Source organism: Dermochelys coriacea, chromosome 4 (genome assembly GCF_009764565.3).
Source record: "Dermochelys coriacea isolate rDerCor1 chromosome 4, rDerCor1.pri.v4, whole genome shotgun sequence".
Lineage (NCBI taxonomy): Eukaryota > Metazoa > Chordata > Testudines > Dermochelyidae > Dermochelys > Dermochelys coriacea.
In genome coordinates, this window is record NC_050071.1 from 91,673,506 (window position 1) to 91,696,766 (window position 23,261).

Sequence of the window (23,261 nt, forward strand, 5' to 3'; positions counted from 1 at the left end):
TATTCATAATATCCTCAAGTGTCCCCCAGAATCCATACAGCGTCACACCCCCAAGCAAAATTGATGCAGAAAAGGGTGTCCCTAGACACTGCTTAATGCATCACAAGAATTTTCCATTCTAGGTCCTATATTATTACTCTTTCAGTTTACATCACAAGTATTAGTGTACAAAAGAAATAGTTTATCAAAATCACATTTGACTAAATGAGGCCTTTATATACAGCTACTTTCATTTTCTGAAAATATTCTCTCTCTGATGTTACATTAATGTAGACATTAATGCTCTCAAGGGTATAATTACCTTGGCATTTAGCCATGACAGCAATGTGGTAGTATGCCTCAGTTTCCCCCTATATACAGCAGACTACATTTGTAAAGGTTTTTCTGCTGTGACAAGTTTCACAATTGCTTACAGGTATCAGTTGTAACATTTCACTATCATAAAGCTCTCTAGCATACCATGTGTTTTTAGGTATTATTCCCAATATATTTACAGGCTTTGTATCAAAGTCATACACATTGTACCTTTTACCAGGGTTCACATCAAAATCAAATACATTAGAAGGCTAAACCTTAACAGTAACAGCAAATTTGTTAAAAGTCAGTGTTTGTAAGTATCTTGGTCATACAATGCTTCTTGTCTCACTGAATTCCTGGGCTGACCAGGTGTGTCCTCATTGCTACCAGCTATGGGGCAAATCTTCCCCCTCCCTTGTCAGCCAGGTAGATTGTATCAACCAGATACTAGCTTTCAAATTCTCATCTGCTAACAATTTCAAGGCTGGACACTCATTCTTCCCTTCAGCAGTATTGGGTCCTTCACCTTACCGCTGGACCTTTCTCCTAGAAGGTTGGAAACTGAACCTCCCTGCTTACAGGAATCCCTTTGCTGGCTACATGTGTTCATCAACTGCAGCCCCTCTGTGCTGGAACATCTACAGACACTCTCCTGCATGCTTGCTTGTGGATCCACCACCACCAGCTCAGAGACTGGATTTTGTTTTAAAGAGATATCAAACACATCCAAAATGTCTAAGGATGAGCATTTGCCTGCTCTCCCCTGCATCCTTGTGGGTTTAGTCATAAGGCTGTTCTGCTCTCAAAAACCAGTAACCCAATCTTTCCTCAGAGCCTGAGGTACAGACTGCTTAATCAAAGAATCATCATGGAGTCATTCCTGTTCCAACAACATTGTCCCCCAACAAGCTGGTCAAACATAGCCAGTTGGTCATCATAGGGCTATTCAACCTCCCTAACAATTTTCACTCCATCTGAAACCTTCTCAGAGCTATCCACACTGGATCTTTCTAAAGCAAAGTCAGTGGATCCATTTTCAAACAGAAAAATTCTGGCTGTTAGGAAATGAAACTCCCTTGATCACATCACTTTCACCACATCTCATTTACAGCGAACTGGTTGGAAAAACTGCCATGAGGATTTTTCTCCTTAGGAGCTTCTCTAAGCAACAATCCCTCTTTCACAGAAATTCTGCCTGTACCCTTTTTACCTAGGGCTTGCTCTAAAGGAACATTTTCCTGAGCAACAACAGACTCTTTCTGGGTTTCACTTAAATCCAGAATCACCTGGTAGGTTTAACATATAGTGTATGTTCAGAAAAATGTGGCATATGTGTTTTCACTTGCAAAAAGGAAACATACAGGGAGTCATGGATGTGCTGTTTCAGGAGCAGATGTGTTTGTTGAGCACTCCCAAGGGATAGCTGCTAAAGTACTTTTTAGCCAAACAACTTGACAGAATCAGTGATTTTTCTGTTTACAAGACTGTTAATTGCACTGCAAATGCTGAAGTGGGAAATGCCTTGAAGCAAGTCCAAGTAGCCGCCTGGGAATCAAGCCCAGCACCTGTCACAGAAAATACTTTAATGAGAAAGAGATGGCACTAGGAAGGGACAGTATCTCTGATTCCCCAAGCTACAGGAATCTTCAGAGATTATTTCACCAAAAAATGAAGTTATGACTAAATATTGACATTATTACTCCCACGATTTCAGCTGTGGAGGACAAGGTATAGACGATAAACCACCCTCTACCTTAGGCTACTATTTACTTATGAAGAGAGAATAAAACTGTAAAAGCAGGGTAGAGTTTAGGAAAAACAACATATATGAAATAGTAGGGTTGTTGGTATCCCTGACTCATTTAACAAACATGGTATTATAATGTAACATGCTTTACAGTTGATCTCTGTGAAGTATTGGAACGATTGAGTCCCAATGAATCTTTTCACAAGATTTCTTCCCTTTTCCAAAACTAATGATTATTCAGCTGAGAGATTTTATGTACCATCTTTAGCTCAAAAACATTAGCGTTAGACTTTGAGAGCTTTAGCACAATAAACTGTTACCACACATCATTTCCTCCCTTCCATGCATCTACTTATTAATATGGGCTGGTATTTTGCAGGATTATAAAGCACATGTTGAAAGAGCAGATGGTGGTAATTTGGTCAAAAGGGACGCACTTTAGAACTGGGAAATAATTAGAGTTTCCAATAGCATGAGTTTATCCTGGCAAGCCAAATATCTTTGTATTGCTTGAACTGCTACATTGATATTTGACATTGGTGTTTTTTGGCATTTGATTTTATTTGACCAATACATCAGTTTTTTCCTCACAGCTTCACGATCACTTCAGGTATCCTAAAAAAAATTTCACTGTGGAAGCACCACTGTAGGTATTAATGTTATACTAGGTGAGAGGGAGTTTGTTACCTCTTACCAATGCAATTATATATTGTTTCAACTGATCCTGTGAAAGGACCAATATTTTATTCAAAGTGATATACATTGTTTATATACATGGAGAGGTTCGTCTTTCTCTTTTCTATAACTAATACTTTATAAGTACTTAAACTTCTTGTATCGCTCTTTTGTAAAATGTCAGTTATAGAAAACAACAGCATATACCGTAATGTTTCTTCAGTAAAAAAAAAAAAACAAAAAAACAAAACTAATTTCCTACAACAAAATATACTTTATACAAGGAATTTATTACATATTCAGATATTACTACAAAACATTTTGAGAAAGATACATTCAAATAGAATGCCAATGCCACTACCAGATCAGACCAGCTGATCATTTACTTCAGTATCCTGTTGTCCCTGCCAGTACCAGATGCTTCAGAGGAAGGTGCAAGAAACCCTGAACTGGACAGTGAGGAATAACTTACTCATAAGCAAAGTTTCTTCTTAATTCCTCTCATTTAGAGGTAGATGGATGTCCTGTATCATGACAGTTTATTATACCTATTCTAACACTTAAAAACAAACACCTTTTACCTCCCAATATAATTGTGGATGTTCTCACTCTCCAAGATACAGGCTGGAGCAGCTGCAAGCCCCCAACAATGCTTTATTTACCACTCCCCTCTCCCCAGAGTATTTTTAGTAAAAGTTAGGGACAGGGTGTGGGCGTCCCATTAATTTTTGTTTATTGCCGGTGACCTGTCCCTGACTTTTACTAAAAATACCTGCGATGGAATGTTAACCTTATGGATGAGATAGAGAGAATCTGCTGTGACTGTCAGAACTCAGTATGAGTTTGTAGGATGGGTAGTTGGAAAATGTATCATCTTCTCTGAAAACTAAGCAAATTGAAGTGGAAATATTTGAGACAAAAATATAAAACACCAGATGGCCATTTTCAGAGTAGCATCATACTTTTAAGTTCTGTTCTCCGTATGGCAACAACAGTGAACAAGGTAGGTGACTTTTTTTTTTTTTTTTGAAGTCTATATATTACCCAACATATATAATTCTCCCACTCTACCGTTTTGCACAAACTTAATAGAATGGGCTATCGCAATTCTCAATACACCCTGTAGTGAAGGCATCCGAGTTCTATACAGTTTTCTAAGGCTGCCACATAACTGTCCATAGCAAAAGCTGACATTCTTTAAGGATCACTGACTTTTATTGCCTAAAAAGTAGATTTATTTCTGCTACTGAGAAGAAGAGTCAGCCAGTGGAATACCCATCCTTCCCATTAAAGAGGTTTCGCAACCTTTTCTTGTATTTGGTATTTCTGAAAGACGTGAATTGAAACAAATAAATATATATTAGCAAAAAATGAAACAGTCATAAGCGGGGATCCCTTATCCTTATATTCAAAATATCCTAGTTTCCTCTCCCCACAGTTTTATAGAATTTAATCCCATACTCACTCTCCTCTAAGAATACCAACTGCTCACAAAATCATCCTTTAGGAAAATATTTAGAGGCAATGCACCATTTTCCTAAACAGTTAGCTTCTTTTAATAGACTTAACGGTCAGGGTGTGTGGGGGAAGAGTATATTGTTCTTTTAAAATATTACAGGTTTCAGAGTAGCAGCCGTGTTAGTCTGTATTCGCAAAAAGAAAAGGAGTACTTGTGGCACCTTAGAGACTAACAAATTTATTAGAGCATAAGCTTTCGTGAGCTACAGCTCACTTCATCGGATGCATTTGGTGGAAAAACAGAGGAGAGATTTATATACACACACACAGAGAACATTCATGTTCTGTGTGTGTGTGTGTGTGTGTGTATATAAATCTCTCCTCTGTTTTTTCCACCAAATGCATCCGATGAAGTGAGCTGTAGCTCACGAAAGCTTATGCTCTAATAAATTTGTTAGTCTCTAAGGTGCCACAAGTACTCCTTTTCTTTTTTTAAAATATTAGTTACAATTGAAATACAGTGGTTTCTCCTCACTTTGAGCAACTTCCCTTCCCTACATACATGTGTGGGTTACATAAAAAATACAGGCACACATTTTAGCTTGCTGCATAGTAGCAATGAAAGTGGTTTAAATATTAAACATGAATGTCCAATACACAAACATAAGCAGTTCTTGCATTTTAACTGAGGTCTTTAATACTATGTACAGTTCAGGTTGTATATACTGCAGATACTTTTTAAAAGTTTCATTTTGATTTAGTGATAAAGTCTGTGTATTCACTAAAATCCTGTGTAGCTTTGAGCTGGAATCAGACAGTAAGTATTGTTTCACCACAGCTTCTGTGACAGTCTCATTACACATACTCCTGAGAACCTCAGTCTTCCGTTACCTTTTAGACAGCATTTCACAGGTTGCATTAAAGACATATTTAACAAAAATAAAGGTTCTAAAAAAGAAATGGTATAAATGCTTTTCGACATTTTGGGTAGCAGCTGAAGTTGTTCACATAGAACTCATGGCATAGAACTGCAGCCAATGCCTGGTTAAACAGCACATACATCACTACAAGCCACCAGGTTAAGTTTTGAAATCCAAATGTGATGGCCATGGATACATATATTAGGAGTTCAGCAAAATAATGTGGGCAAGATACTCTCTCAAACCAGTCTCCAAAAGGAATGCTGTGGCTCAAGTTTACTACCTTTCCTGCAATTTAAAGAAAGAAAACAGTTAGTTGATAAAGCTTATTTTAAATACATGCTCTAACTCTTAATCCATATTTATGTATAATTACGGAGTAATGCTAAGCACCTGCAGTTCCCACTGACTTCAGTAGGATTTGTGGGTGCTAAGCACTTCTGAAAAAGAATCACACCACTTTTATTAGATGCCTACATATGGATTAAGGATTTAGCCACTCAGGTTTGAAAATAGTGACCTTAACTCATTCCCAATACAATGTGTAATGTTATGGTTACTTTAAGAAGTAGGGTCTAAGAATAGAGTGAGAATTTCTAATCATAGCTCAGGAAAGTAATTCCTTCTATAGCCTCTGCGTATCAGCCTCCCCATTTATAAAAAAAGAGAGATGATAAACACTTAACTAATAAAAACTTCAAAACCAGACTCCAACAAGAGACTGCTGAATTGGAATTAATTTGCAAACTGGACACCATTAAATTAGGCTTGAATAAAGCTGGGAGAGGATGGGTCATTACAAAGTAAAACTATTTCCCCATGCTTATTTCCCCCCCCCTTACTCTTACCTTAGTGTCAACAGGCCATCCTGATTATCACTACAAAAGGCTTTTTTCTCCTGCTGATAATAGCTCACCTTATCTGATCACTCTCATTATAGTATGTGTGGTAACACCCATTTTTTCCATGTTCTCTGTATGTATATATATCTTCCTACTGTATTTTCCACTGAATGCATCCGATGAAGTGGGTTTTAGCCCACAAAAGCTTATGCTCAAATAAATTTGTTAGTCTCTAAGGTGCCACAAGTACTCCTCATTCTTTTTGCTGATACAGACTAACACAGCTACCACTCTTAAACCAATTAAGTGGTAATAAATGTTCCTAACACATTTTAGATATATTTCTATTCAGGATAATACAAGTGTGAACCTTCTTTTTAAACCCTGCATATTGTGAATAACTACATATCACCTGCTCAAGTCTCTTCCAGATGGACTAATTTAACCCCTTGGAAAGTGATCTATAGAGATATATATTCACATCAGCATTCATTTAACTGAGTTTTTGGAAAATACCAGTGTTCTAAGGGGTTGGGCTCAACAGAAATTCATTGTGACACACAATTTTTAATGGAAAAATTATTACAAACAGCTCCAAGAAGTGAAATATCTCACCTGATTTACTTTTTCTAAGATTAGCTAGAATCACATGGCATCTATGTTGGTGAACAGAGGCCCAAATGTACATAATAATTCCTAGGCCATGGTACCAGCAGATTTGCATAAAGAGGTTCTTCTCTGAATTAAAAATGAAGATAGTATGACTATTAATACAAGATTAGGAAAAAGTCTGCCTTAAACCCTCACCAACATCATCTCAAAAAAAATTCTATATATGTTGCAGCTTTTCCCAGCGTATGCCCCACTTCTTGAATAATGGTGAAGGAAGCTTTTAAAACACAACTTGTGCAGACAGTGAATCATACCCTAGTTATGAATTGCTGCAGGCCTTTATTCTTAACTGCCTGCTACTGCCAATTATAAATTAGTCAGTTTTCTTTTTAAATCAGTAGCTGTAGGAATAAGGGAGGGTGCATGCTACAAGCAGAAAGGGTCACCATTTGGGTTAGGCTTCCATATTCTAACATGTTTTGGACTGTGACAGTGTTTGTAAAAGTGTATTTTTATCACCATGCTAGAAGACAGTGCCATAGCTGAGGTCAAGATAGCATGACAGAATTGTGTTGCCTTATCTACACTAGCAATTAAAAAAAAAATGGTTAGAACAGATGACTGATTTGCAGGAAATTTGCACTATGGATGGACCCCAGTGCTTGTGCCAAGGCACCATCTCTGTGGAATGCCATGATCAGAAAGGTAGAAAATACACCCAGACAGTGCCACCTAGAAAAGGCTTTGTTTACACCAAAGTCATTCTAAGAGGGCTGTAAAATCAGCATGGAGGACAAAAGCTATCTCTGAGATAGCACTAGATATAGAATTTAAGTCTATATCTAGTGCTGACCACATAAGAAAAATTAGTCATCTGAAATGCACACCAGGGGCATTTTGGTTTATCGTCTACCCATGCAGCAGAGCAAACAACTGTAGGACTTAGGTCAACATGTTCACAGAAACAGGTCACATCATTCATGAATCCTGTAGAGCTCTTTGGATACTTAATTGGCCCAAGTAGCAAAGAGAAAGGAGACTATCTGATACTAGACATGTGACTGGAGGCCAAGACCTAAGTAAACAGACAAAGGTGCTGGCCAAGACAGCATGGGGTAGGCTCATATTTAAAGGAGGGTCCACAGCAAAGAGAAACTTCAGACTGTAATAGCTGTGTAACCAGGATAATCCTGACCTCTGCTGGACTGGAGGTTCCTTCATAAAGTGGAAGCAGTTCATTGACAAAGACATGATGTGTTGGGCCTAGGAATCTAAGGGACATGGTGGCATACAGCAAACAACGGTACTGAGCTATAAGGAGAAACCGCATGTAGAGCAGAACTAGGACACATACTACGGGCATGCACGTGATGGTTAATAAGTCTGACTAGGTGACTGCAGTAAATACTTTTATAGATCTCATCAAATACCTCTTCTCTCACATACACCTGCACACAAAAACACCCTGTAGATAGAACTTTAGAAGGTGAAAAGATTGGGCATATTACTAATCTCTCGCTCACCCTTTCCCCCACTCCCACCCTCACCAAACCATCTTGTGATACTAGAAACAAATTAAAAAGAAGCTGCAACTATGGTTAGCACTAAAGATAGACACTCACCATTGCTGACATTAGCCGGCACTTGACACAGGACAGTTAAGCCAATAAGAATATAGTACCCAAGCCCAAAGCAGTATTGTACGATATGAAGGAAACCACTGGAGAAAACACTGATGCAGAGGCACTCTATGAGCCTTCGAAAGCTGTGTAGCCACAGGAGCATGAGAACCAAGAGGGCAGACAGGTGTTTGTCACCTACAAGTCAAACAGAAGTGACAATCTCAAACTTTCTCTTCACAAACCGAGCTCCAAATTCCCTCTGGAAAACAGTTTTCACTATAATTTAATTTGCATTCATTTTAAAATTACCTAGAGGGACATCAGCTATGGAACCTGAACAGCAGGAATGAGAGAGAAAAAAATCAGTGTGTGTATTTTTAAGATGACTGCCTTGAAAGATGGAGAGTAAGAAAGGATGCTTTTTAATTTGCGTATATGATACCCGCACATTACGACGATGAGCACATTTAGCATCTGTCTGACTATTAGTTTTTCTAAAGGAACACTGACAACTTGAAGGATGGTAAAAAATTTTTTTTAAAAACGAGTTAAAAGTGAGGGCGGGTGTAAAAACTACCTCCAAATTCCCCAGTCAATTTCCCTATTTTTTTTTTCCCCCAAAAGTGCTCCTCTTTTCCTCTGTTAGTGTATGAAAGAACCAAACAAATAGAAAAGACTATAGTGAAACTGATGTATCATGTGCATAATATCATGAATTAATCAAATGCATGATATAAACAAACTTTTAAGAGAGATTTTTAATTTCTTTCAGTTGCACAGAAAAACCTCAGATTATCCAAAATGTGAAAACATACAATAAAACTGGAATTTGGTTTTTCTAAGTTTTGGCTATGACCTCTGAGCTGTTATAAGATTTACTGAGTCATTTCAAGTGTTACCTGTAACAATTTTTAGGCAGAAGTATTTTTTTTTTTCAGTTGTCTGAATGTGCTAAAGATGAATTGTAAAGCAAAACACTTTTTTTGTTGTTGCTTTTATTGCATTTTGATGACGTATTAAGATCAACCTTTTTTTAAAATTAAGACTGAGAATCAGCATCCCCTTCCCGCTCAGTTGGGGGAAGGGAGAGCTGCACAGGTCCTCCATTTTTCTTGCTAGGGTAAAATAAAAGAAAGGCCAGATATTTACAGTGTAAAAAAACCCCAAAGGAATATATTTTTAAAGTTTATGAAATACTTTTTATATATCCTAAAAACAATTTTACAGGGCAAAAATAGTTTTGCTTTGCCATTCACTTTTAAATCAATTAAACCAAGTGATTATTCTGGAACACCCTTTCCATTAGTTTCTTCTGTCTAAATAAAGGAAGGATTACTTCTAGAAAAGGAGTGTTGAATAATGGTTAAAGCCTTGAACAAGGCCACTGACCCTCTTTGTGCCTTGGTTTCCCGACCTGTACTTCTTACGGTGGTCCTGCAAAAATTAACGTGTGGGTATCATGGGATTCTATGTTTACAGCCCTGCCAAATCTATAAAACCTTACATAATTACACCCTAATCTAGAATTTTTCAAATAAAATATTTCCTTATCAATCTAAGGTGAGATCAAATTTGCTTCTTTCAGATCTATTAACAGTGTTATTAAAACTCCAAATAATCAAAAAAATTTTTAATTGTGATTAATTTTTTTGAGTTAATCACATGAGTTAACTGTGATTAATTGACTGCCTTAGTATAAATTAATAAATTAGGGATGAGTAGCTGATGCATTCCCAAATGGAGGTCAGTATGGTATAGCGGTTCTGTGTTACATTATCTGTGCATCTGTCCATAACATGTGGAGTACTTGCCCACATCCTGGTTCTGCAAAGCTCCACCAAGAGCACTGAGCAAATCCTGAAGCCATATCGGGAAAGGTCTTGCTAGGAACAAAGCTTGAATAAGCAATAGGAGCAAGAAGCCATTCCAGACCATAGAAAGAATATAAAAGTGAGAAAACCACCTGTGGAAGAAAGAAGCAGCAGTATTAACTTTCTGGATTTTTCAATCAATTTTTTCTTATCACTCCTTTCTTCAGTGTTGGAATTCAGTGACCAGGTCTAAGGGGAACGGCACATTTTCATTTGGCCTAACCTCCCACAATAAGAGATGAGGGCCTTTTATGGAACTACCAGATGTCTACCATAGCCTCATTCCAACACAGTCTTTCCTAGTTGTATGCTGCTCAGAATACTAAACCTCCCACTCACTGTATCTTTTTCCATATTTTTAGAACCTTCAAGTGGATGGACTGGAAAACTAGAAGCGTGAGTGGAGACCACACAAAACAAGTGCAAGACTCACTTTAAAGCTTTAAATAAATAAACAAACAAATAAATAAATAAAAATAATACAAACAACACAGCAATACATGAATGTAAAATGAAATTTTGAAAACATAAAATGCTTCAGTTAAAAGTATGACAATGTCATGTTTTAATACCCCAGCCATCCTGCCTGGAATTCTTTTCTAGGCATTTCCGTGCTGTTGCCTCTAACAGTATTTTCATTTTCTTCACCTCTTCTGAACAGACCATGGAGAAATTACCACTGTTCTGCATTTATCTTTTGTACAAAATCACCCAGGCGTCATTACACAGCTGGACCGTGTGATGTTTTGTCACCACACAAATCCAGGAGTCTTTAAATTGTCTTCCAGACCTAGGGATTATTCATCTCTCGATATCTTTAAGGCAAGACTGGATGCCTTTCTTGAGTGTATGCTTTAGATAAACACAAGTTATTTGACTCAATAAAGGGGTAACTGGATTAAATTTAATAACCCGTGAAATACAGGAGGTAATTCTAGATGATCTCATGGCTTCTTCTGCTCATAAAGTCTATGACTAAAATCAGCACATTTGGCAATATCTGCCAATAGATAAACATTCAGAATGGGAAAGCTCAAAGTTTCCTGACCACAGGACTTCCTCGGATGATTCTATATTGACACAGTTTTGACTGTGTAATCAAATAAGACTGTATTTAGCTTCAGAATATGGCAAACTGACCTGGCATTTGAGGTTGATTATTTATTTTTCAAAATCATATGGGAGATAGAATGCAGAGGAGTTGGACATTCCACAATGGCAAACAAAGGTATGTATCACATTGAGAACTTTCCAGGGGCTTAATAAATTTGACTTTAAGGGTAACATGATCAAATTCTCCTAATCAGTTAAAATGGGAATGTCCTACAGTGTTGACATATCTCAGCTGGCAACTTTAAATTTCTCTGGATAGACAAGAGTGCTCCACAAGAGTATTGGGCTTGTATCCAGTGCTGACACAATCATTTAGGAGCAGGGTATCAGCTTCTGATCAGCATTCCACAACATTCTCTCTCAAACATAGCAAGTCACTCACACAGATGAAGAGCTTCATTGTGCACACAGAAACCATTTGCCCGCTTACAGCGGGCAGACCAAGCAGGTAGAGATGTAATTTATTTGAAAATACTCTTTGTACTCCAGTCTCATACAGACTAACACGGCTGCTACTCTGAAACAATAGGGTTTGTTATAGTAAAGTGGGCTTAGAGACAAACAGAACTCAAACTGCTATGAGTTTTTATGCAAACCAGGTCTCCACTTAGCCCATATTCAAGTCAAACTCAAGTCTTGTTTGATACGGGCAGCTTAGACTCTTGGGGAGGCCTCCCGAAGTGGAAAGTTTGTGTGGGGAGAGGGATGGAACAGAGGCTGAAGAGGTAGCTAATGGACGTACTCTTCCCTCTGCTCTCTAAACCCCTCCCAAGGGTTTTTTACTAGAGTTATTTTAATAGCTGGTTGGTTGATTCTGTTTTATGACTATATTCCCATAAACAACAGCCCAAAACACATACATACACATGCACCTGCACACACGTATTTTAAACTACTTGTTTAGAAAGTTTTTAACAAGTTTACAAATATCAGAAAATCAGTACAATAGTTAGCTTTCATTTATATGGGAATATAGTCATCAGAACTTTCTATTGAACAAGGTGTAATGATGCTCACTCTGTAATACGGTAACACCACCTGTATCCTTTCTAGTGATTTTATTAAGTTGGGTGAAATCTCTATGTACACAATTTAACAGACCGAACATGTCTATCAACTGCTAATATTTTTAAAAATTGGCCAGGTGTACTGATTCAAAAACATTTTTCTTTTTAATGTAAAGAGTGGAGTGCAGCTACTACTAAGGCTGCTTAAAAGAGTTGATGCTTTGGCAGCAAACTGTCCACTTGCCCTCACTCACAGCAAGTAAGAAGATCACCACGGTTCACAGGTGAACTACAGCAGATAACATGCAGAGGCAAAGTCAGGACATCAGTGGTCCAAAAAACATTCTAAATCCCTCTGCCAGCAGCACAAACACTTACAGGACTATGCCACTGCAATAAAGGAGACAAAATGAGCCTTTTACTCCTCAAATCAGTATGGTAGAATCACGGCCAGCATAGACATTTCACACAGCAAACCAGCTAATCAACCCAGTTTTCACAGCCCAGACACCAGACCCAAGCATCAACCATTGTAAAGAGCTGTCAGCATACGTCACTGAGCAACTGAATACAGAGGGATTAACAGGAAAGAAAAATTCCCCCCCTCACCCAACTATTATCTGTCCTAGCACCCCAGCAAAGTTTGGGCCTCCTCACATATGCCGAAGTTCAAGAAGCCCTGAAAAATATTATAGCTACAACCTATTAAATGGATCCATGTCATTCGTGGTTGGTAGAAGACTATTTACATTGGCCGTGGTCATAGTTGTTCTTCATTGGCAAGGCCACCTTCAGAGAAACAACTAAAAAATTCTACAGTTTACCCAATCCTCAAGAAGCCATTACTTGATTCTGAAGATTTCTCTCCAACTACTGTCTCATCTCTAACCCTCTGTTCCTGGGCAAAACAAGTGAGAAAATAGCAACCATCAAGCTCTAACAACATGTTACATTAGCCAACATTATGGATGCCTCACAATCAGGATTCAGACCAGGGCACGGCATATAGATGGGTCTTGTCAAGGCAGATTCCCCACTCTGGCACTTCGATATCAGGTGAATTCAGAGTCTGACCATCTTTAAGAAACATTGCAAGGCCTTCATCTTTGGGAAAGCTTTGCTCGCAATTCAAACAGCCCTTTATTTTTAAACCCTTCTAATTCCCCTCCCTCCCAAAAAAACCCTAACCGAAGCAGAGTTTTGACCCCAAAAAGGAAGAAGTGCCAGAGATGCCATTAAATCCACGAGGATGCTACTGATTTTACATGGAAGATACTCACATACTACTACCTTAATAACAGAAAATACAGCAATGGCCAAAGTGTTAAATGGCTTTTTTGTTTCAGTTTTCACCAGAAAGGTTAGCAGTTATTAGATGACTAATATGGTGAACATCAGGATAAATGGGGTAGGATCTGAGGCTTTGAGGATTCACACTGCCAGTCATAGTCGAAAGTGGTGAGTGCAACTTTTCAAAGCTCAGGCTCATTAAAACGTATCTTTAATCAACAATGATTGACAAGAGACTGGCATTGCTTGCTATTTTATCGCTTGAAAATGCCATTGGTCAGTCTTTGGATGTCTCCGACGCTGTGCTTCAGTTTGCGAGGGCAAAGGCAAGAAAAGCAACCTTTTGAACTAAAGGACTAGGGTTAACACTCTAAGGCTGTCACCTACTGTAACACTATTTAATACTGGTCCACCCAATGTTGGTGTACAGTTCAATTTCTTGATGCAAGTACACTTCAATTATTCTTAAAATTAAAAAGTTTCTATAAGCTTAGAGGAAATTAATTTTTATTTGCTTATATATGGCATGAATAAATACAGATTTATAGAATCTAGTGTGCAAATTTATCATCTTATATGACAGGGATAAATCATGTATGCAAATCATACATCAAAGTCATGAAACAGGCTACAAATGCAATAAAAAATAAGGTATTCATAAGTTTAACAAATGGAAGGGGGAGGGGGCACCGAAGACACTCCTCACCAGGTTGCCATTTGGTCTAGGGCCGACCCTGTCCGGAGAACTTTAACTGTGAGGTAAGGGACAAAGACAAAGGGCCAGGTTGGAAGAGGCCCAGGGAAGTAGCAGCAACTGACTTGAGTGAGAGGTATGTGGCTGTTTATAGGGTCACTGGGTTCGAACCCAGAGTAGTGGGCGGGCCCGGGTTTCCCCACTGACCACCAGCAAAGTGCTATAAAACTCTGAGAAGAGGGCAAAGCTCCTTTGGAAGCCTGAGTGAAGGGCTGAATTTAAAATGGCCCAGAGCTAGGGCTGAAGACCCTGGTGAGGAAAGATGGACAGTTTTGTTGGACTTTTGCTATCTTGAAGGGTTTGATTTTGATTGTGTGATCCAGCCAAAAGGCCGAGACACTGAAGACCCGCCAAGCAAGGTCAACAACCTACAGGAGGTGTCAGGAGCAGGAAAGAGACTGCAGTCCTGCATGCAGCAGCAGGCGGCGCTCAAGAAGTGAGCTTCCCTCATCACAGATTAGCAGAGTGCTGTAAGCAAGACGTGAGACACAATTCCTTCCACTCAGCACTGATAAGGCCTCAGCTGAAGTATTGTTCCCCATTCTGGGCACACCACTTTGGGAAAGATGTGGACAAAATGGAGAAAGTCCAGAGGAGAGCAACAAAAATGATTAAAGGTCTAGAAAACAAGACCTACGAGGAAAGATTCAAAACAAAACTGGGTTTTTTTTATTCTGGAGAAGAGGAGACTGAGGCAGGACATGATAACAGTCTTCCAAGTACGTACAAGACTGTTAGAAAGAGGAGAGTGATAAACTGCTCTCCTTATCCAGTGAGGACAAAAAGTAATGGGTTTAAATTGCAGCAAGGGAGATTTAAGTTAGAAATTAGGAAAAGTTTCTACAAGTAGTTAAGCACTGGAAAAGATTAATTAGGGAGGTTGTGGAATCTCTGTCACTGGAGGTTTTTAAGAATAGGTTAGACAGACACCTATCAGGGATGTCGTACATAATACTTACCAGTAGTTCTGCCTCAGTTCAGGGGACTGGATGAGATGACCTACTGAGGTCCCTTCCAGTCCTACATTTCTATGATTCTATGGGTGGCAGCATGAAACCTTTAGATAAGAAAATAGATAGATACTTAAAAGGACATCTATTAAAGGTAGTACCCTGTTATTTTCTATCATGCAAATAGATATGCACGTGTTTCTTTACAGACATATTTAACTAGCTAAATACTCAATGGCAACCAATTGTTGTTACTATCCAAATGCAGTAAGATAGCATGTACAAAATGAGCTTTGCCCTCAGTTCTTTCATCTGGTATAAAACAAAAAACTCACCATCACGAAGGCCATGATCTTAATGGGTAAAGAGACTAAATTACTTTGTCTACACTAGAATTTTTTGGCCCTGAAATTGCAACTGGTGTATCTCCACCAGAGTAAGCTGTAGCCTAGCCAGGGCTCAGACCTTTTTATCATCAGGCAAACAGAGGAAGTTTGCCTGGGAATCGTCCGGGAGGAGCTAAGGTGAGTGCATTGGGGGCCTGTGTTGTGAGCTGGTGGGGTGAATATCCGAGTGTCTGTGTGCTGTGACCATGTGTTTGACTGGAGCTAGTTGCAGGGACCGTTTGATGGTGTCTGTGTTTGTTTGAAAAGTGTGAATTGGGAGTGCTTTGTTCCAGGTGGGCCTTGAGTGGTTGATTGGAGGGAAGGCTTTGAGTCAGGCCAACTGCCTAGAACCAGCAGCCTTATAAGAAAGCAGCCAGTTGCGAACAGAGGACAGGCAGATAGAGGGAGTTTATGGGAACTCCCCCAAGGTGAACTCCCAGGCAGAGTGTTTTTGCCTTTCAGGCTTCTGTGAGAAGTAAATGCAACACCTGAGGACGCTCTTAGAAGGAAGACATGGATAGTGAGCGATCAGCTGTTGTGACCTGCACAGGATGTGCCATGTTTGTCTTTCTCCCAGAGGGCAGAAGTGACTTTGTCTGTACAAAGTGCAAACTGGTCTCCATATTGGAAGAGAAGGTTAAAGGACTAGAGACGCAAGTATCAACCTTGCACTGCATCAGAGAAAATGAAGACTTTCTGGACAGAAGTTAGTGTTTGGTTCTGGAGACACAATATGCCGAAGAATCAGAGAGGGCAGTGCAGAACAGGGAAGAAAACTGGCAGCATGTGACCGCCAGAAGAAGAAGGAGCGTAGGAGCAGGATTTTATAATTGTACCATGAGAATTAATGAATGATTTGATTTCATCCTACCAGCTACCCTTTTTGAATAGCAGAAAGGAATGACCCTCTGGGACATTGGTAGAAATGCATCTGACAGACTGCCAGTGTCGTCTGTACTGATGTTAAGACAGGGACAGACCAGAACAAATCTTGATTATGGTCACCCTTTTGTTTAGGGTAAGTTATAATGTCTACTATGGTTTCCTATATGTATTACAAATTAGGCACTCTAGTTAAATATACATTTCTTTGTTTTAAGGTTTAGTAAGTAAGAGACAGGATCTGCTATTGTGTCTATGTTAAGGAGATTAGAGGAAGGCTTAATTTACAATGTCTTTTGTTCAATATAAACCGACACTATTTGTATTCTCAAAGATCTCTGTAAAAAGACTATTTGTGTGAATGAGGAATGCATGCATCAGGAAAAGATAAAGTGTAAAAGCCATTGTTATAGCCAGATGGTCAAGGAAGGAGTGAAGAGACTTAACGACACCAAAAAACCATCAATGGGCATCCATAATGAAGGAAGGGCAGACTGATGACCTTGTGGTGACGGCTGGCACCCCTAAAGACAGGATAATTGATTAAATTGGAACCAGGACAGGATGACCCTCTCGGAGGTGTATTGGAATGTTTACATCAAAAGATACACCAATTAAGAAGTAACCTGTCACAAACTGACACAGCAAAATCCATAGATTTCAACAGAAAAAAAAAAAAAAAAAAAAGACTATAAGAACAGGGTGTTTGGCCATGGGACATTGGATTCATCTTGCCATCTCCAGGAGCATCAGATCGCGACCGACAGAGCCCTGCTCCCCTCTGCGACCAATCTGGCTGGCCACTAGATTGATCCAGACTTTGGACTGGTAATTATAAACATTGACTGGCAGAACTATGTGCATGGTGTGTGTAAGAGAGCTTGAAAAGCATATGCTAACTGTTATATTCTCAGTAAATGTGGCGTGCGGCCTTTTCCCCTATAAAGATCCCATGTGCTTCTTATAACATGAGGAGAACCTATATACCCCGTATGCAGATAGAGGTAAGACACCATTTTCAGGCTCTCTGCACAGGTACTACTGCAGAGAATGATTTGGTAGACACATCTGAAGGAAGGTATCATAAGGAGATCCCATCGACCAGAAGGCATGGGATGCATTGTCCTAGGGGATGGTGGTTCCACAACCACTAATCCCAAGCAGAGGAGACAAGTGGTTGTGGTCAGGGACTCCGTCGTAAGGGAGACGGAGTCATCCATCTGCCGACCAGACCAAAGAGACTCGAGAATTGTGCTGCTTGCCTAGAGCTAGAATTCAGGATGTGATGGAGTGTCTGCCGAGACTGATCAAGCTCTCAGACCACTATCCCTTCCTACGTCTCCACGGGGGCGCCAGTGATACTACCAAGAATGACTTTGAGCGGGTCACTGCAGAGTGCATGGCTCTGGGAAGAAGTCTGCGGTGCAAGTAGTGTTCTCGTCCATCCTCCCTGTTGAAGGAAAAGGCCCAGGTAGGAACTATCAAATTGTGGAGGTAAATGCATGGTTACGCAGGTGGTGTCCGAGAGAGGGCTTTGGATTGTTCCGGAAAGAAGGATTGCTAGGAAGAGATGGGATCCACCTAACAGAGAGAGGGAAGAGTATCTTACCAGGCAGGCTTGCTAACCTAGTGAGGAGGGCTTTAAACTAGGTTCACCGGGGGACAGTGACCTAAGCCTAAGTGGGATACCGGAAGAAAACACAAGGAGTTAGGTGCAACAGAGGGGGCCTCCTGATTCACACTGAGAAAGCAAAGCAATCGGCTAGTTATCTTAGGTGCATGTACAAAAACGCAAGAAGCCTGGGAAACAAGCAGGAAAATTTGGAAGTCCTGGCACAGTCAAAAAACTATGATGTGACTGGAACAGAGACTTGGTGGGGTAGTTCACATGACTGGAGCACTGTCATGGATGGGCATAAACTGTTGAGGAAGGACAGGCGGGGGGAGGAAAAGGTGGAGGAGTTGCACTGTATACAAGAGAGCAGTATGATTGCTCAGAGCTCCGTATGAAACTGGAGAAAAGCCTGTTGAGAATCTATGGGTTAAGTTTAGAAGTGAGAGCAACAAGGGTGATGTCATGGTGGGCATGTGCTATAGACCACCGGACCAGGAGGATGAGGTAGACAAAGCTTTCTTCGGACAATTAACTGAAGTTTCCAGAACACAGGCCCTTGTTCTAGTCAGGGTGATTGAAGTCCCCCATATCTGCTGGGAGGGCAATACAGCAATGCACAGAAAATCCAGGAAGTTTTTGGAGAGTGCTGGGGACAACTTCCTGGTTCCTCCAGTATTGCACCAACCAGGGGCCGTTCTCCTCTTGACCTACTACTTACAAACAGGGAAGAATTGGTATGGGAAGTAGAAGTGGGTGGTAACCTAGGCAGCAGTGACCATGAGATGGTTGAGTTCAGTATCCTGACAAAAGGAAGAAAGGAGAGTAGCAAAATACAGACTCTGGACTTCAGAAAAGCAGACTTTGACTCCATTAGGGACTGATGGTCAGGATCCCCTAGGAGGCTAATAAGAGGAGGAAAGGAATCCAGGAGAGCTGGCTCTATTTTAAAGAAACCTTATGGAGGGCACAGGATCAAACCATCCCAATGTGAATAGCAAAGAATAGCAAATACGTCAGACAACCAGCTTGGCTTAACAGTGAAATCTTCAGTAAGCTTACACACAAAAAGAAAGCTTACAGGAAGTGGAAACTTGGACAGATGACTAAGGAGGAGTATAAAAATATTGCTCGAGCACGCAGGGGTGTAATCAGGAAGGTCAAAACACAACTGGAGTTGCAGCTAGCAAGGTACGTGAAGGATAAAAAGAAGAGTTTCTACAGGTATGTTAGCAACAAGAAAAAGGTCAGGGAAAGTGTAGGACCCTTAATGAATGGGGGAGGCAACCTAGTGACAGATGATGTGGAAAAAGCTGAAGTACTCAATGGTTTTTTTGCCTCGGTCTTCACAGACAAGATCAGCTCCCATACTGCTATCCTGGGCAGCACAGAATGGGGAGGAGGCGAGCAGCCCTCAGTGGTGAAAGAACAGGTTAAGGACTATTTAGAAAAGCTGGACACGCACAAGTCCATGGGTCCGGATCTAACACATTCGAGGGTGCTGAGAGAATTGGCTGATTTGACTGCAGAGCCATTGACCATTATCGGGAGAGGTCCCGGACGATTGGAAAAAGGCAAATCTAGTGCCCATCTTTAAAAAAGGGAAGAACCACCCAGGGAACTACAGCCTCACCTCAGTCCCTGGAAAAATCATGGAGCAGGTCCTCAAGGAAACCATTTTGAAGCACTTGGAGGAGAGGAAGGTGATCAGGAACAGTCAACATGGATTCACCAAAGGCAAGTCATGCCTGACCAACCTGATTGTCTTCTATGAGATAACTGGCTCTGTGTATATGGGGAAAGCAGTGGACGTGATATAACTTTAGCGAAGTTTTTGATACAATCTCCCACGGTATTCTTGCCAGCAAGTTAAAAAAGTATGATTGGATGAATGGACTATAAGGTGAATAGAAACCTGGCTAGATTGTCAGGCTCAACAAGTAGTGATCAACGGCTTGTCGTCTAGTTGGCAGCCGGTATCAAGTGGAGTACCCCAGGGGTCGGTCCTGGGGCCGGTTTTGTTCAACATCTTCATTAATGATCTGGATGTTGGGATGGATTGCACCCTCAGCAAGTTTGCAGATGACATTAAGATGGAGGGAGAGGTAGATATGCTTAAGGATAGGAATAGGGTCCAGAGTGACCTAGACAAATTGGATGATTGGGCCAAAAGAAATCCGACAAGGTTCAACAAGGTCACATGCAGAATTCTGCACTTAGGTCGGAAGAATCCGATGCACTGCTACAGGCAGGGGCCGACTGGCTAAGCAACAGTTTTTCAGAAAAGAACCTGGGGGTTACAGTGGATGAGAAACTGGATATGAGTCAGCAGTGTGCCCTTGTTGCTAAGAAGGCTAACAGCATATTGAGCTGCATTAGTAGGAGCATTACCAGCAGATCGAGGGAAGTGATTATTCCCCTCTATTCAGCACTGATGAGGCCACATCTGTAATATTGCGTCCAGTTTTGGGCCCCTCACTACAGAAAGGATGTGGACAAATTGGAGAGAGTCCAGCAGAGAGCAACAAAAATGATTAGGGGGCTGAGGCACCTGACTTACGAGGAGAGGCCAAGGGAGTATGGAGAAGAATGAGGGGGGATTTGATAGCAGCCTTCAACTACCTGAAGGGGGGTTCCAAAAAGGATGGAGCTCAGCTGTTCTCAGTGGTGCCAGATGATAGAACAAGGAGCAATGGTCTCAAGTTGCAGTGGGGGAAGTCTAAGTTGGATATTAGGAAATGCTATTTCACTAGGAGGGTGCTGAAGCACTAGAATGGGTTACCTAGGGAGGTGGTGGAAGCTGGCTGGGATGATTTAGTTGGCATTGGTCCTGCTTTGAGCGGGGGTTGGACTGGATGACCTCCTGAGATCTCTTCTAGTCTTCTATGAGTCTATCATGTCATCCAGAATTAGACAATATGGGTACGTCTACACGGCTGGCTCGGGTCAGCTGACTCGGACTAGCAGGCTTTGGACTGTGCGGCTATAAAACTGCAGTGTAGACATTCAGACATAAGCCCGGGCTTTGGGACCCTCACCCATTGTGCGATCTCAGAGCCTGAATGTCTACATTGCAGTTCTATAGCCTTGCATCCCAAACCCTGTGAGCTCATGTCAGCTGGCCCAGACCAGCCATGGGTGTTTTACTGCAGTGCAGACATACCTTGTGATGAAAACAGCTGAGCCCTGGCAACGTTACAGCCTCCATGGCATAGTCTATTGGTGCTGTACCTAAGGGGAATTGTGAATACAAGAATAAACCCTAAAAGGCTATACACCTCTCCAGATAGAGGTCAGGACACACTGGTAGGGCAGCTTGCACTGCTGATGCCCATTATATGCTTTTGCACTGAACAAACAGTTCAGTCTCCTCTATACCTGCCATCTTAGCATCTTTCATTCCGAGACCTTAAAATCAGTGATGCTAGCCCTCCAGATTTTGAGGGGAGACTCACAATATCTAGTAGGTTCTTAAAGCTCCAGTTTCTGGAGTCATGGGATTACATGGTAACCTCAGTTTTCCTTAAAACGAACAAACAACCACCACCACCACCACCACCACCTACATTTCCAGCTCTCATGATTACAGAGAAAAGCTGGAAAATGTTAGGAGGGTATCTCAAAGCCCCGACACCACTAGATGGCCACAAAAAGACATAACCCAAACATTAATCAAAAGAAAAACATTAAAAAAAACCCAACACCTCCCCCCCCCCATAAGATTTTCAAACCACTCTCACGACTTTCCAAGGCCAGACTGGGCTGGCACCACGCCTGCAGCCCTTTACACGGCTGAAGAAGGGGGGGTTGTTGCACAAGCGCACCCCACTCACAGGGCTGCAGGGCAAGCGTGGGGCTCCCCAGCCGAGCCACGCCGCCCGTGGCGGAAGGGGGCAGAGCCCCGGCTAGGGCGGGCTCGGGCAGGCGGGTGTCCCTGGGCGGGGGACGGGCGAGCAGACGCGCCGCTCCGCCGGCCGCACTGAGGTAACCTCTCTTCACCTCTTGGGCACATCCAGAAGCCGCAGCCAGGCTGGGCGCTGCCCGCAGCCGCTCTTGGTCTTGCCGTAGCGGAGCAGATCCCGGAAGAGGCCGGGTCCGGGCCGCCCGCGTGGGGCCTGCAGCAGCTCCAGCAGCAGCGCGCCGAGGAAGGCGGCGGCCAGCAGCAGCCAGAGGGCGCCGAGCGCGGCCGGCATGGCCCGGGAGCCTCCCTGCGCCCGGGCACGGCACGGAGCCGGCCCCTCCAGCCGCAGCCCAAGCACCGGAGCCAGGCGGGTCTGAGCAGCGCCGCAGCCGCGCTACCGCTGTGGGGAAAGGGAAGGCGGGGCCGGGCACCGCGGAGCTGAGGGGGAGGCCCGGGCAGCTTCCCCGCCCCACTGGGAGGCGCGAGGAGAGCCCAGACTCCCCCCCCCCCCCCCCCGGGTTGTCAGCTGTACGCGTGTGGCTCGGGGGCCCTGAGCCGCGATAGCTTTAGACCGTCTGTCTTCCCTCCCCGGCACCCCTGAGCCCCCGCCAAGCTGCCCCCTTCGCCTCGCCTCTTCCCCAGGCTGCCTTGTACCAAGGCACTTACAAACCAAGAGCGCTGAAAAGGACACAAGCTAAAATAATGCAGCATCCTGTAGGCTGGCAAGCACAGGCGCGGCTTGCGTCGGCTCCGCACAGCAAAGCCATTGCCTGTGCATTGGTGAGCAAACTGTGCAGAGAGCTCAATTCTTGCCTTTAAATATACGGAACAAAAAAGGGGAGCAAATAAATGGAAACGGCAATAAACCGCTCACCCCGGGAGTTAAGGGTCCTTCTGTGAGGACTGTTAAAGGGACGCTTAAGTTGCAAGTTTCAGAGCAGCAGCCGTGTTAGTCTGTATTCGCAAAAAGAAAAGGAGGACTTGTGGCACCTTAGAGACTAACACATTTATTTGAGCATAAGCTTTCGTGCATCCGATGAAGTGAGCTGTAGCTCACGAAAGCTTATGCTCTAATAAATGTGTTAGTCTCTACGGTGCCACAAGTCCTCCTTTTCTTTAAGTTGTAAGTGTCATACTCACCTGATTTCTTTTACCTGCTGCTGTTACAAGTAACACCTATGATTATTATAATAAAAAGATGACAGAAGAAATATTTCCCTCTATTTACAGTTTGTTTTATGTTGTGTATGTAGCTGCACTTCATGTGTAGTCAGCTACATTGTTCCTTTTGTACGTTTAGTTTTTTATTTTTGTGCAATAAA

The 23,261-nt window shown here is 41.9% G+C and overlaps 1 protein-coding gene across 3 annotated transcripts; it reads right to left on the bottom strand.

Moving 5' to 3' along the window:
* Positions 1 to 4,851: 4,851 nt before the first annotated feature.
* Positions 4,852 to 22,740, bottom strand: SRD5A3 (steroid 5 alpha-reductase 3). 3 transcript variants are annotated; one of them, XM_038399588.2, is made up of 5 exons: positions 22,606 to 22,740; positions 9,985 to 10,136; positions 8,174 to 8,368; positions 6,555 to 6,677; positions 4,852 to 5,385 (listed from the first exon to the last, which is right to left on the bottom strand). In XM_038399588.2, the coding sequence occupies exons 1-5, from the start codon at positions 22,704 to 22,706 to the stop codon at positions 5,126 to 5,128; spliced, it is 831 nt and encodes a 276-aa protein (XP_038255516.1). In that variant the 5' UTR covers positions 22,707 to 22,740; the 3' UTR covers positions 4,852 to 5,125. The 3 variants fall into 3 exon arrangements, with proteins under 3 accessions (XP_038255516.1, XP_038255515.1, XP_038255518.1); XM_038399587.2 differs by lacking the exon at positions 22,606 to 22,740 and adding an exon at positions 22,038 to 22,435; XM_038399590.1 differs by lacking the exons at positions 6,555 to 6,677; positions 22,606 to 22,740 and adding an exon at positions 22,038 to 22,363.
* Between the last annotated feature and the right edge of the window lie 521 nt (positions 22,741 to 23,261).

What these genes read in the sequence shown, in the direction of transcription:
- SRD5A3 (XM_038399587.2), bottom strand. Translation starts at nt 22,231, where the DNA reads ATGCCGGCCGCGCTCGGCGCCCTCTGGCTGCTGCTGGCCGCCGCCTTC. An exon ending in CTTCTGGATGTGCCCAAGAG is followed by an intron (nt 10,137 to 22,037) that starts GTGAAGAGAGGT and finishes TTTCTTCCACAG; the next exon opens with GTGGTTTTCTCACTTTTATA. An exon ending in TCTTAGAAAAAGTAAATCAG is followed by an intron (nt 5,386 to 6,554) that starts GTGAGATATTTC and finishes TTTAAATTGCAG; the next exon opens with GAAAGGTAGTAAACTTGAGC.